Source organism: Cottoperca gobio, chromosome 18, assembly GCF_900634415.1.
Source record: "Cottoperca gobio chromosome 18, fCotGob3.1, whole genome shotgun sequence".
Classification (NCBI taxonomy): domain Eukaryota; kingdom Metazoa; phylum Chordata; class Actinopteri; order Perciformes; family Bovichtidae; genus Cottoperca; species Cottoperca gobio.
Genome location: NC_041372.1, coordinates 2,397,974 through 2,412,791, shown reverse-complemented (window position 1 = coordinate 2,412,791; position 14,818 = coordinate 2,397,974). Strand labels below are relative to the sequence as shown.

At 42.9% G+C, this 14,818-nt stretch overlaps 1 protein-coding gene across 7 annotated transcripts in view; it reads left to right on the top strand.

Moving 5' to 3' along the window:
- The window catches only part of LOC115023757 (solute carrier family 24 member 2), a 38,024-nt gene extending 23,534 nt beyond the window's left edge, over window positions 1-14,490 (top strand). For 4 of the 7 annotated variants that reach the window (XM_029454985.1, XM_029454982.1, XM_029454986.1 and 1 more), the window contains 6 exons: window positions 7,166-7,264; window positions 8,546-8,628; window positions 12,617-12,751; window positions 12,854-12,943; window positions 13,306-13,472; window positions 13,917-14,490. In XM_029454985.1, coding sequence (XP_029310845.1) covers window positions 7,166-7,264; window positions 8,546-8,628; window positions 12,617-12,751; window positions 12,854-12,943; window positions 13,306-13,472; window positions 13,917-14,166 — 824 coding nt within the window. In that variant the 3' untranslated portion in view covers window positions 14,167-14,490. Of the gene's footprint in view, window positions 1-4,463; window positions 4,515-7,165; window positions 7,265-8,545; window positions 8,629-12,616; window positions 12,752-12,853; window positions 12,944-13,305; window positions 13,473-13,916 lie in introns of all 7 variants that reach the window. The other 3 variants (XM_029454981.1, XM_029454980.1, XM_029454979.1) reach the window with 1 other exon arrangement.
- Window positions 14,491-14,818: the final 328 nt, after the last annotated feature.

The window sequence follows — 14,818 nt, the reverse complement described above, 5'->3', positions numbered from 1 at the left end:
AGTTCTTATCGATTTAAGTATTCACACGCTCCTCGAGGGATACAGTAGATGAATCAGCATCCAAATTTTGTCCAAGAACAACAGCTTTCTTGTTATGGTGAATGTCCTTCAGTTTAATAATAGACCTTTAATCCTGCATGTTTTTCATTGGAGAGAACATCGTAATGGTCTGGTACAGTTAGTTCCCGACACAAGTGCCCACATCTCTTTTCCATCAGTGTCCAGCTACAAACAATATCACTTAGGAGTGGCATCAAATATTGAACTGCAGAGATAGAAGGGCAGAGTGGCTCTCGCTCGGCTGTCTGAGCCCTCGGCGGCTGAAGCAAGCCTCCCCTAACAGCACTCAGCCTGCGTGCATGCCTTTTGGCTCAAGCCCTCCATAACATTCATCACCCTGAGAAGTGAACTCTGGTGACTGCATGTCCATCGCCGGGATGGGAATCAAAAACTGCTTCCAAAATGGTCCGATCCATCTGAATCGTTTCCCTGGGAGGTTTTTAATTCCTTTTTTTTTTGACGACGTCATGTTTTTCTGACAGTTGCTCTGCGTCGTAACGTCAAACACAGGAGGCGTCATGGCGGAGAGGACGAACGTGGAAGCGTGGCTTTATCTCACGAAGGAAGATGACACTACTTGTAATGTCTGTAAAGTTATTTATTCACTGTTAAATCTTATTAGGCAGATGTTGTACTTGTTCAGACAGAAAATGTATATTCAATAAGGGAAAAGATGAAGAATCTGACTGATAATCAGAATCAATCATTGAATCCAGCTTTGACCACAGACCAGACAGAAGTGGTGAATGAATGAAATGAATACATAGTTAACAATAATCCACCAGAACTATTAAGAAGAATTAATAACCTTTCCTTTATTTAAAAGCTGTGACGATGTCCCGGTCTTAACATAATATCTCTGTGATGCTGCAGCACAGTGTTATAAATATGGCGTCCCAGACCAGAAATCATCAGATGTTTCCTGCAGATCGTTATCTCACTGACTGGAAAGATCACTCACAGTGCCGACGTGGCCTCGGACATCTTTGTTGACGTGAGGCGAGTTTTATTGAGCAGACATGGTACTAAAGTCCCACAGGCGGAGCGCAGAGAGGCCAAGGTCATTTGGGTGAACCGTGATACACACGCGTTGGCAGACGCTTACTTACGTAAACTGGGGAGACAAAAGAGGACGCTGCACGCTGTCTCGTTGGAAGTTTTTGAAGCTGGCACGGAAGGAATTCAGGGCGTGATTGATACCAATAAAGGAAAAGTAAACTTAAATGACATTAGGGTCCGATCTTTCTACCTTATGACTTTCCATTATTTTAACAGCCATTTAGTTTGAGAGTTAAATCCATTCGTCCAGCCCCATCCTGCTGCTCCGCCCGCCAGCAGCTCTGTCTGCGTGGTGACCCGGCGCCCATCGATCACATGGTTCAATAACACACTCTCTGTCACTGACCTGCACCCGTTGTGCAATATATTTTCCATTTATGTGGATATGAAATATTGATATTCTGCTGTGGGTCTTTAATTGTTTGTTCTTACAACATTTTTAACAATAGATTACATTAAGATCACATACATTTGAAATGGTAGCGTGTTCATTTGTAATGCAAATATGATTTATTTAAATGTATTGAGGCATTAATAAGAAATCTTTTCATATATTGTTAAAGCACACATTATTTTTAAATAGGTTTAACATTACATAATGCCTCATTTGCATCTTTAAACATAACATTTCAGAGAACTTGTAATATTCATGATGATTTCTATTAGTTACCATTTTCACCTGTAGTGTTTCCCTAAAGCTTGCCAACCTTCATTTTCTTTCAATAGACAATCATACGTCGGATGTTATGTAACTGTGTGCAGCCTATCATCCCTCCAACACACACACATGCACACAGACATGCACACACATGTCACACCCCCTCCCGTGTCCTCTGAGCTCACCCTCTGCCGGGTGGGTGAAATAATCAATGTTAAAAGCCTTTTTGCTTCAGCACAGACTGTGAATTTCCCTGACACCCCAACCCCCAGCAGACAGAGCGTGCACGCAAACACTCGCACACGCAGCTCACCAGAGGTTTAGAGGTCACACCGCAAGGACAAGAGGGCCCCTGGTAAACAACAACAGCCTCTCTCTGGCTGCAGAGAGCAGGCGAGTGTGCAGCAGTGATTGGGTTAATTGCTCTCAGAGCAGCCTCAGTTAGAGGCCGGCCTCGCAGTGATGCTGCACTTCAAACCCAAATCGCCTAATCATGTGGGATTGAGGCACTTGTCCGGGAGTGCAGCAGATGAGCAAGACACTCTGCAATAGGATGTGTTTTCATCTCATTAGATTGTGTTTTCAGGGCCGCCAAGTCCCGCATTTTGGCATGAGATCTGCAGCATAATCCTCTCACATGTGACTGGAGTGGTCGCCTACTGTTGGGCAGAGCTGGATATTAGTATGAGTGCATGTGGGTACTTACTGTACTGTACACCTACCACATGTACAGAACTAGAGATGTGTGCTCGGGGAGGCGATGTGTCGGTTTACGTTTCGTTCTCTTTGGTGGCACAGATGAGCGTCAGTGGCTGCAGATGCAGGGACTTTCATTGGCGGATCATTGCGTTACTTCATTTGGATAGATGGTGACTTAACAGACATTTAATTAAATGAAAATCTTCAAGATTATTACTTTAGCCTTTATATAACCAGCTTGTGTCTTGACATACATGATCTGTTTCACCGAAGAGGCAGTAAAGTAGTGAACCTATCATCCTGATTCTGTCGTGCGTTGTTCCTTCCAATGTCCTGCAACACGTGTCCGCTTGTTACTTGTATACAGTCTTTTGTCTTCACAGGAAACTACTTGCTTAAGTTAAGGAAAAGATTGTGGTTTGGGTTAAACTAACTGCGGTAGGACAGAAGTTACATGATCAATAAATCAAGCTGAAGTCTGGTTATGTCTGGCTCCTTATACTTCCTGGTTCACGATTGCATGGAATACATACAAATTGATTTTGTGGGAAATATATATATTAATTACTTTGTGTAGGTTTTGCTACGAACAGAGTATGAGAAAAGCCTAACATAGCATCACGTAGAAATCATTTACAGCCTTCACATATGGCTCAACTGTCTTGTAAATGATTCCGAGCTCAGTGTGCGTTCAGCACCACCATACATCTGTACTGAGTTCACAGCAGCCTCTTGGTGCTCCGTCATCATTACTATTCATCCTGATGATCCGGTCTGATACAGGCTTGAAATAAGAGATGGTAGTACGTTACTAAGAACGTCTTTAAAGATGAAAAGTTCAATTAGATTCTTCCTCCACATCCCGTCAGCACTTATACATGATCAGTGGAGATGTTACCATCAGTTGAATGGCAGGAAAATAATCTGTTGATTTAATAGTTAAAGTAATTTTCCATGCTTAAATGTCAGATTAAACTGTCATATAGTATCTGTTTGATGTCATGTTAAAGTGAATATCTTTGGGTTTGGACTGACGAAACAACACATTTAAATGCATCACTTGGACTTGAGCTGTGATTTACATTTTTCTTTTTTTTACGACATTTTATAGACCAAATGATTAACCCAGAAAACAATCGTCAGATGAATCTATAATGAGAATAATTGTTATCTGCTGCCCTACGGATGAGTTAATGAGTCAACATTCAAAAGAAAGTTAAAAGCGTTAAGTGAGAACATTGCATCACGTCTGCACTCAAAGCTAAACCCTCGATCAGCTGTTATCGTTGAAACGGCTCCAAGACAAAGTGCGGCGTGGGAGGTCGAGGCTCGCTGTCTTCTGTTCTGCTTCGCGTTCAGCTGTTGCTGCAGGTTTGAATTCCCGGCTAATTCATCATGCAGATGTGCTGACCGTCTATTTACTGTCGCACGAAGAACTGCTACAGTAAGGGAATCAAATTAATTGTTCGGGTTTCATTGTGGAAATAAAATGCCGAATCATCAAGCCTTTGAATAAGCTTGCGTGCAGAGGAGAGGAGGACTCATCTTTGTGTTGCATGTTGACCCAGTAAATTCTCTTCTGACTTTCCTGTTCTGTTCTTTTTTTAATATATCATTGTATGAACCTTTTTATTGTTTCTTTCTAGTATATCGACCGCCCTTCCCCCTCCCTTCTTCTTCTTCTTCTTCTTCTTCTTCTTCTTCTTCTTCTCGCAAATCTTCTCTAATAGCAATCTAACCTGTGCCACTGGCAGGCTCTTTATCAGTTACTGTAATACTATAATGTATTTGATTTGTAATTCAACCCTTGCCGCTTTGTTTTGCACTTATGCAGTGATGACTCTGAGAGACTTTGTCCTGCCCGTGTGAGTGTGTGTACAGTATGTGATGTAGAAGCAGCGGACCTGTGTTGTTCTGTCATGTTCACTCTTTTCCTTTTCTCTGTGTGTTCGTTGCCTTACCCTTGTCTTTTGCTGTGATGTTGTAGAGCTTGGGACTTATGGGAAACTAAAATATTATCACTCAATGACTGAGGAAGGTAAGCCTGAAAGTTTTCACTTGATTCTTTGAGTCAGCTTCTGTCATCCCTCTTGGTTTTTCTCCATCTTAATCATGACACAGCACCTCCAACCCCATCTTTTTTTGTTTGCTTGCGACATTCAGTTTGTTTTAAGTTTGACAACCTCTCTGAGATTTCACTGACATAAGTGCAAATCATGGTAGCCATGCCATATTTCTTTTTCTTTACTTTCACTTTTCTTTATTTCTCCCAAGAGAATATGTACATACATATTGTGTGTGTTACTGTGTGAAGTGCTTCTATGGATTTCTATTCATTCACTAAATATTTAAAAGAAAATTGCTGTATTTGATTTTGTGAGGAAGCTGTTTCTTCTTTTAGATTTTTGGTCCGAATTAAACACATTTATTATTATGCAAGCAGGTAAAACCACATGCACATACATCCCCTGAAAACACGAAGGCACAAGGGTTTTCTTTTTCTTTTCTTTGGCCCCATCTGCATCGCTGAGAAATACATCATCCATGCCTCAGCGCTCACTTGGAGGTTCCACTTGCACCAGCAGCGGGTGCACATATGTAAGACGTACGTTGCTGAATTTGGCAAACTGGAGTGACTCATCCAGCCGCTGGTTGCGTAACAGGCAGAGCTGACGGGGGAAATGAGTGGCTGTGTAAGAAAGGGCTGGACGTGGTTATTCTTAAAGACTCTGCAATACTTCATCATTATGCAAATGAAACTGTCATGTTTCTTTCTTGTTTGCCCTCAGAGCAAAAGCAGTGAGATGTATTTTTGACATTAGAGTATAAATGATTATACCATAGAAGTGTATCATTTCTGAGAAGAAAGAAAGCTATAGTGAACGTTAGCCAAGGCTAACCTTAGCTAAAGCTCAAACTAAATGTCCTTGACTTTCATTCAAATATCTATGTTAATGAATTGACATCTTGGCAATTCAGTTAGTTACTCCAAGTTATTCCACATCCTTAAACAAGGCCAGTACCAGGCACTATGGAGAAACCCTCCCAGCTAAACTCCTGCTAAAGCTAACTAGCTTAGCAGATCTCAGCATTTGACATTTTGGATAGATAGGTATCTGCATTTACAGTAGAAACTATACAATTTAGATTTCCAGAAAACGATGTGGCCTGGAAACTTTAAACCTTCCCAACTTCTGTAGTAATAAGTACTCATGCCAGAGTGCGTTTCTTCAACATTCAAGAATTCCTTTGAAATCCATGAAGAAGCCCATCCCCGGTACTCGTACTCCCAAGCAGAGATAACAATCTCACACCCACATTTGTTTAAACAAACCCACGTAAATACATTCTCACTGCCGCACACGACCCACTGACAACGATCGCCTCAGGTGAGTGATGTCAAGGCAGAAGAATGTGTGATGTGAAAATATGTGTGTGTCTTTGTGCGCATGTGTGTGTGTGTGTCTGAAAGGGAGCGAGGCGGGGACCAAAAGACAAAGTGAGAGAGAAATGGTGTTTGAAAAAAGACAGATAAGTGAGAAAAACAGGAGCGAAGGAGAAATGTAGAGTGAGATGGAGGAAGGCCGGCGGTGACTTAGGATGGTTAATGATTTTTGCCAGAAGGTCACAGACAGTGTTGACATGGTCGGGTGGAGGATGTATCGACGCGTCACTGTGTCAAGCACTGACATCAGTCATGCTCTCCTAAAATGAAAGAAAAAATCTTTCACATTGATCACAGCGGGCTGATTGGGAGTCGGCCGGACATCCAAAAAACTGACACGCACAAGAAGTCAGTGAAATTAAATATGGATACATGACACGCAGGAGGTTTTACACCAACACGAGCGATGAGACATCAAATATTAACGTCTGCTTTATTACATTGGGAACAGAAAAACAGGACTTTTGTGCATTTGCTTTCTTTTATTGGTGTTCGTGCGTTTGTCGCTGAGCGTGTTTCAGTCATCGCCCGCCCTTACAACATGGGTGAGCCATTATTTAGTGATGTCAAGAGGGGACGCAGCTTACGCAAGCCACAAGGTCATGTTGTTCAAGTGAATCTACTGCGTCACACAGCTTCATCTCTCCAGTGTTATTGAATCAATACATGTTATCAGCAGCGATATATTCATCAACACCAGTGATTTAAAATGATTGATTTCATTCTGGCAGATGCCTCCTGCATGCTACGATATTTCTCCTTCTCTGAGCCTAAAATCAGGAGGCACTCCATTACAAGTAACGCTAAAATAGAAGTATAATACTGATCCAATATGTGACGTTTGAGGTGCTGTGATGCTGTCCCCAGCTAAACCTTTGGTTGCTTTTAGTTCCCTCTGACATCTCTTGTGAGTTTCTGATCTGTGTAAGTGAACAGGAGTCTGACCTCCAGAATATCTTCACAAGAGATTCTCCCCCTGCTGGCTTTGCCTCCACCAAGGACCCAGGACATTGCAGGATCATCAGTATATGATATGCGATGTCATATTGACTCTCGATGTTGTTTAAACGGCACTTTTGTGTAAAGCCACCGCCCTGTATGCTCTGTGCTTTTGAAATGTGACCTGTCTGGGGTCAAAGGTGACAACGAAGGAGCTCTGCTGGGAGGAGGACGAGAGGCTTTGAAGACGCTGTGGCGTGCAGCTCTCTGTTCTACCTTTAACCACGACGGCCATTCTGTTGCAGGTAAATTTCGAGAGAAGGCATCAATCCTTCACAAGATCGCTAAAAAGAAATGCCAAGTGGAGGACAGCGAGAAGGCCAATGGAGTCGCGAGTCGTTCAGGTAAAAAGCTCCGTCAGGTTCCCGGGACATTAAAGTTATATTATGTCACCTTTCTGCACTAAGATGTCGAAAAACCACATAACCATAAACTTATATCATTTCAGTTAAAAAGTGAAGTGTAACAACTCCACGTCTCTATGCTAAGCTAAGCTAACCAGCTGCAGGATGTATATTCACATTTACTGTACCGTGAAACAATTAATGTTTAATATATTTGCTATTTATTGTTTTAATGGATTTTTCTTTTATTATATTTTATATGACTTTTTATATTTAAAAATATTGTTTTTCTTTAATGGATACTTTGTATTGCTTCTTATATTTTCTTATTTGATTTAATTTTCTATGACTTTTAATATTCATTATTTATTTAATGGAGCCTCCCAGCAAACGTGTTTCACACGGTTGTACTTGTATAAGTGACGATCTTGAATCTTGATTAAGGGTATTTCCCAAAAATGTCAAACTATTACTTATTATTAGCTGATTATTCACAAACCTTATGAATAAGCATAACCCGACGTAACATTCCTCGTATGAGTCATTGCCCACTGAAACAGTTAATGAGCATCACATCCAATGTTAAACAAGCATGACATTATCAAGAACTGCCAAATTGATTGCAAGTGTTGTCTTCAAGCAGTATTTAAATCAATCACAGTCACTGCCAAGTGTAATTTATGTGTTTTTCACTTCAAAGAGCATCGGACCAAAGGATAAACAGGCGGCCAGAGGAAGCACTTTGAAGGCCACCGTGTAGTCAGAGAAGCAGCATCACAGCACGGCATAGATGTTTATCAACAAGGCCAAATTATGCTAACAGCGCCGCATTAACATATTACCATCTTAATCAGAATGCATGACTGGTAGTCGTCGCAGCGTACTTTACTTGTCAGGCCTCACATAACCTACATTGGTGTCTGCAGTCAAAGGTTTACTGTCAGTGTATTGGATGCATGAGATTAGATTAATATCCATCTTTATCTGTAATCTCACAGCATCCAAGCTCAGGAGGGAAGTCCCGTGTTGGACAACAGTAGTATCATCTATCTGAGATTTCTTCTAGTGTCACAACCACACTTGGATTAAAAGTGGTTTTCACAGCAATTATAGTTTTATCATGTAATTTCTTAGCTAAGTAAATTACGTTAAGTAGTCTGGCCTCAAATGAAATGGAGTCATATCAGCCAGCAGGATGTGAAGAGGGAGACGGACGCTCGTAACGTGCACATGTTTCCTCTAAATGCTCCTCACTTTAATTATTCTGTGAATTTCCCGCAGATAAGAACCTTCCCAATAGCTCCAGCGTGGAGGTGGAAGTAACACCACCGATGAACGGCACAGCAGGTCAAGAGGGGGAGACGGTAAGAAAACCACACGCATGAACACAAACAACCACCGAGGAAGAAGCTGCAGCGAGTTTCCCCCCAAAATATTCCCGCGTTGTGAGAAGATATCACAGTTAGAGGGACATTTGTGGATATTTTATACCTCTCATCCGTATGATTGATGCAAAGGTTGCATTGACTATAGCACAGGTCACTACTGCTGATAATTTCCCAGCATGCACTGCGAGTGAGTTCCTCCATCTTCAGCCAGATCTGCCAAATACTCGCCTCCTCCCACTGAGTTCTGTAATCACACTCCTCACTCACCTGCTGCTGCCCGCCGCTGGGTGCTGCAAATGAACACACTCGCACACACACACGCGCACACACACACACACACACACACACACACACACACACACACACACACACACACACACACACACACACACACACGCAGCCTTTGACATACGGCCCGCCACAGAGAGCCTCACAATAGCACCTGCAGGAGTCGTGCTGGCATGAGTGATGATGGTGAGACGCAGCGACCCGCCAGGCCAGCAGACGGTCCTGGGGCACACGTGCAGCAATTCAAAGCTGCACACTGAGAGCGGAGCAGGCAGAGGAGACTGTCGTCATCCTGCTGGATTCTCACTCAGTTTATTGTCCAGCTGCCATTCACCGAGCGAGAAGCTGGATTTATTTATTTAAGTAAATATTTAGTTTCAGATTAATCATTTTCTACAAAATGCTGGGGTTTTAATCTTGCACAATCCCTCTTTGAATAAAAGTCTTTAGTTTAAAGAGTTCAAGCTCTTTGTGCACCTACAGAACTGATACTGTAGCACCTTGTATTTATAGACTACTGTATCTTATGAGCTCTGCTGTATTTATAGACTGCTGTGGAAGCATATAGGACAAGATGAGGCCCTGAGTCGCAACATGACCGTGTGTATTGATCTACTGCAGCGAGTTGTTCTCACATTGATCTCTCACTCTTTCAGTAATAATAGTCTTTACAGATAAAGCTGTCATCACTGACCTGCAGCTGAAAATACTTTTCCTATAATAAGAAAAATGCTTCAAAACTTATCTTATTTAGAGGAACGCAGAAAAGCTGATATATGGATAAAGAATATGCAGATTCACTGGATTTGGGAGATCTGGACGCTGGAGGCGTGTCCCACAGTGCACCTGTCTGTCAGCCAGGAAGTCGCTGGAAGCACCTTCATAATACTAATTGTTCAATTCCTCCAGGATGCCTTGGCAACCAAGATTGGGGAAATAAAAGGTCAAGTTAAAATCGGCAGCAGACTTTTGACTTCCTCTTTTGTGGTTGAAACCTTTGAGAGCGGTGCTGACAGAAATGATCATTTACTGCAATATTTCCAAAATAAAAAAAGGTTTATTTTTCATAAAAGCAATATTGTATAGCATCACATTTTATAAAATGCTTCTATATGATGAGGATATGACTCACAGCAAAATGTCTTTCTGTGAAAAAATATATATATATTCAGGATTTTCTACTTTCAGCACACATTTTGAATAATTTATGAGAGCGCAAAGCTCCTGTAATCACGTCTTTAAATAACACACTGGGAAGATCATAACCAACAGGAATGTGTGACTCATCCGAGCTCCTCTATCACAACTAAAACGTTTTGAGTAAAAACACACACTGTGTGTATCGTGTGTGTATCGTGGGTTTAAGGGAGGAAGTAACATCAGATTTGAATATTTGCTCCCTTTGCTAAATAATATGAGTTTTATATCCAGATGGAGCCGATGGGGCAAAGAAAATCCAAATAGCAGATGCCAAAACTTCCACCACGGCAGCTGTTACAGCGAGGAAGTATGTTCCAAAGAGATGCATCATCGTTTGTCAGATTGCACCTGTGCTGTGTGATTAACATACACATGTTCAGAATGTATTGGACACGTTTACAAAAAGATAAAAGTAATTTCAGATAGATGCGTGATATAAAATATCAGTAAATAGTGAAAGATGTCCGTCCCAGAGTCTCAAAGTCCAGGTGACGTCTTTAAATGTCTTTAAACCCAAAGATGTTCACTTTAATAAGATATAAAACAGAGAAAAGTAGGAAATCTTTTATATTTGAGAGGGTGAAAACAGCTTTCTCTGCTGTTTTTGCATGAAAAATGTATTAAAATGATTCATCTAAATTGTTGGCAATAACTTTTCGTAATTGTCTAAGCTCTAAGCAGATTAATCGATAATAAAAGTTAGAGAAAGTACTGAAAATGCGTCAGGGTGCAGCCTTTTTTTTCTTATGTTCTTACACTATTTTTGTGGAATATGTCAGTTCTTGTAGTTCGTTGCTTCACGTCAGGAGTCCGCGCACACGCTTCCCTCCGGGAAGAAAAAGAATAGCAAATGTCACGCTGCCCCTCGCTGCTCTGCGGCGCCTGGTGAAGTCGGTGCCTTTAAGCTCGAATTTGGCAGTGTTGCCAACGGAGGCTCCACAGGGCAGGAAAGGCCCCCAAGGAGCTGGCATTTGGAAACCAACTCCGAGAAGGAAGCAGCTCCACCTCTATGGGATACTTTAGCGGTGAAAGCATAAATAGACAGATGACAGACTCGCAGTGTCTGAAACGTTCACCTGCATGCTGTCAACACATCCATCAAAGAGCTGCAGGGTAAACTGCCAAATAATGCACCTGATAGAACATATGAAGAGGCTCTTGTTGCTGTTATAACTTGCAAACACTGCAGTCAGATACAAACCTCTCATATCTCTACGTGAATGAAAAGACGTGGATTTGGTTTAGAATTGATCTTTCTGAAGCCTCAGGTTTTTGGTTTTAGGCCTTTTTAACAGACAACAATGCAGCCATCTGGATATGGAGAGGAGGAGGAATCAGAATGCTGAGCGCAAGTGATGCAAGTGCTGCCTTTTGTTTGGCGGCTCTGATTACCAAGGTTACCAGGCAATACTCGACAGCAGTATCTGTCACAGCAGGATAAGCTCCATATGATTCATGATTTGCTCAGTAGCCATCTTTAAAGATTTCTGCTTCACCCTCTGCTTAGCTGATGAGATTGAAGCTGTTGAATGATTGTTCACTGAGTAACATCTGTTATCTGCCCTGCTGTGTGTTTCTGCTCAGTTTGTGTCTTTGCACCTTTTGCTGCCTGTTTTTATTCTTATTTTACACCTCGGGTAACATCAACTCAAAAGAGCAAGAGACAAATTCTCGGTCATCAGTAGATCTGCATGTGTGGACCTGTTCTCCGCAGGTCCCCGTGGTTCATTAGCATCCTGTATAATTGGATACAAAGGGACCCGAAGACATGTTTCTGCTTTCAGAAGGCTTTGTTTTTGTACGTTTAAAGCACCAGAATGTTTCATTAGGAGTGTTTCTGCAGCACAAACGCTGAACACATAATGCAGTGAATGAAAAGATGATTTAGTTGCCAGTGCATCAGTATTTGTCATCTTCAGGTTGACAGCTTATGTGAGGCTGAGCTGCAGACAGGTGACAGTCTTTGGCTCACTTGGCATTCCAGTGGCAGGTCCAATCAGACCCCGGGGGTCTGCGGGCGCAGCCAGCATCAGCAGTCAGCAGTGATGAGGCTGTGATGACTGAGAGGCAGAGCCCTTCAGGCTCGGTGCAATCTCCCAAATCACACTCATCAGACTCCTCTGTCTTAAGGTCACCGCAGAGCGGAGCCACGTAAACTTCCAGGTCCTGCCTTCCATTTCTGCAGAGCTCTGTGCTGTCCTTTCCCTCTGGAAGTGTTTGTGTGGCAGGAGAGCCACCTCTCTGGAGAGTTGTATCCCAACGACACGAGTTATCAAGCTAAAGGACACACTTTGTCCAACATCTCTTTAGGAACATGCGCCTGTCTCATAGTTGTTAGTACAAATATTTCAAGTTTAAACTGTGAGCGTGATCCGGGGACGGGGTTCAAACAGCCTTCTGTGACAGCTGCACAAATAAACAAGGGGATAATACTCATCCTGACATGTTTAACATGCTCTTTGTTTTCTGCTCTCAGGCTGAGGAGGAGGAGGAGGACGACCAGCCTCTGAGCCTGTCCTGGCCCGAGTCCAACCGCAAGCGCCTCACGTACCTCTTAATCATACCCATCGTCCTCCCCCTGTGGCTGACGCTGCCTGACGTCAGGAAGCCGGTGTGTGAAGTTCTCCTTCTCAAAACATTTGAAACGAGTCGTCCGTTTTGGTTGGATGAGTGTTGAATCCTTATGTGTGTGTTTGCTGCTCTCTTCTTTCAGACGGCCAAGAAGTTCTTTCCCCTCACCTTCGTGGGTGCCATCTGCTGGATCGCAGGCTTCTCCTATTTAATGGTGTGGTGGGCTCACCAGGTACACAAAGACGCGCTCGCTCCCTCGGACATGACGCTGTTAAAATATAATTGGGTGTTATGTGACGGCAGCGGTCCCAGAACATTGTAAAATGCTAACATAAGCATAATCCCTGTCAAAAAAGAAAGGAAGGTGCAGTCGTCCTTTCTCTCCATCCTTGACATTTAAAATGAAACCAGACTCTATAATCCACCCAAATAAATAATTACGGCTGTTTTATTCACAGCAAAGAGATTGTGAGAGCTGTATCACCTCCATCAGCTCCTCAGCATCACGAGGAAATTAAAAGTAGCTAGAACAAAAGATTAGGTTTTATTTACCTCAAAGCTTAATTTCCTTTTTTTGCTTTTTTCTATTTGCAGGTTGGAGAGACCATCGGGATTACAGAGGAGATTATGGGCCTGACTATATTAGCAGCTGGAACCTCCATCCCTGACCTCATCACCAGTGTGATTGTGGCACGCAAGGGGCTGGGCGACATGGCTGTGTCCAGCTCTGTAGGCTCCAACATCTTCGACATCACTGTCGGGTACGCCACCTGAGCATGACTTGAGTCTGTGCAGGGTTTGCTGTTTGCAATATATATATATATATATATATATATATATATATATATATATATATTATATACCAGGATATTATGACCCTGAGTCCCGAGGTTTGTTTGTATGAATCTGTATTTCTCTCCTTTTGTCAGTCTTTACATTTTTCATTGTCCTTGTACGTCTGCGTTGCACACTGACAGGTTAGAAACATCAGAATATGAAGCTGTATATAAAGCTGATAACGTGAAATCCAGAAGTGTTTAACTGTCTGTAAGTGTGTTGATGCTACGTATGTATTATTTTTACAGTAAATAAACAGAAATAGATCAACTCCTATGCATCATGACGGTAGCAGAAACTTGACATGGTCAGATCCTCGTCAGGATATCATTGATTACATAACATTAAATGTGTTTGTGTATTCGCAGACTGCCGTTCCCCTGGCTCATGTGGTCCTTTTTCAGCGGCATGAAACCGGTGCAGGTCAGCTCCAACGGCCTCTTCTGTGCCATCGTGCTCCTCTTCATCATGCTCCTCTTCGTCATCATCTCCATCGCCGCCTGCAAGTGGCGCTTGAGCAAGCTGCTCGGCTTCATCATGTTCATGCTGTACTTCGTCTTCCTGGTGCTCAGCGTCATGCTGGAGGACAAGGTCCTCACCTGTCCGGTGTCCATCTGAGGACCTTGGAGGAGCCGCGCCCTCTCCCTTCGTCACCGCCACAACCACCGCCGACACAACCATCCTTCATGTCTGCCATCGCTCCCACCTGACCCTTGTGATCCTTTACCCCAGGAATAAGAGAAGAAGAAGGAGGAGAACTGGACAAGAGCAAAATATAAAAATAGGAAGAAAAAAACTATTTTCAGAAGCAGGTGGTGGCGGGGAGGGGTTAAACCAACAAGGGCACAAGACTTTGGCTTGGCTGGTTTAGCATAGGCCCGACCTGAGTGGATCTTTATTCTTTATTATTATTTAACTGGCAGGTGAGGAGGTGGGGGGGGGGGGGGGTTATGGGTGTATCAGCCAAATATAGAAGCATTATGCATGCCATTAGTGTCACTAGACGAGCTGGAACCAAGACCACGCCTGGTAGGTTGGGGAGAATGACCTCCTGTGAACTTTGGGGGGGAGGGGGGGGCTGTATAAAACTCTTAATGCAGGAGCTGAGCTGAGTTGTGAGCATGTTTGACCACACAGCAGACCAAGACGAGGAGAAGGAGTCTGCAGGAGGCAGCCTGTGTGGGACTTCCCTTCACCTGAGCAACAAGGGATGAAACACTGTTGCCGTGCAGACGAACTTCTTCTTTGTTATTTCTTATTTGTGAATTCA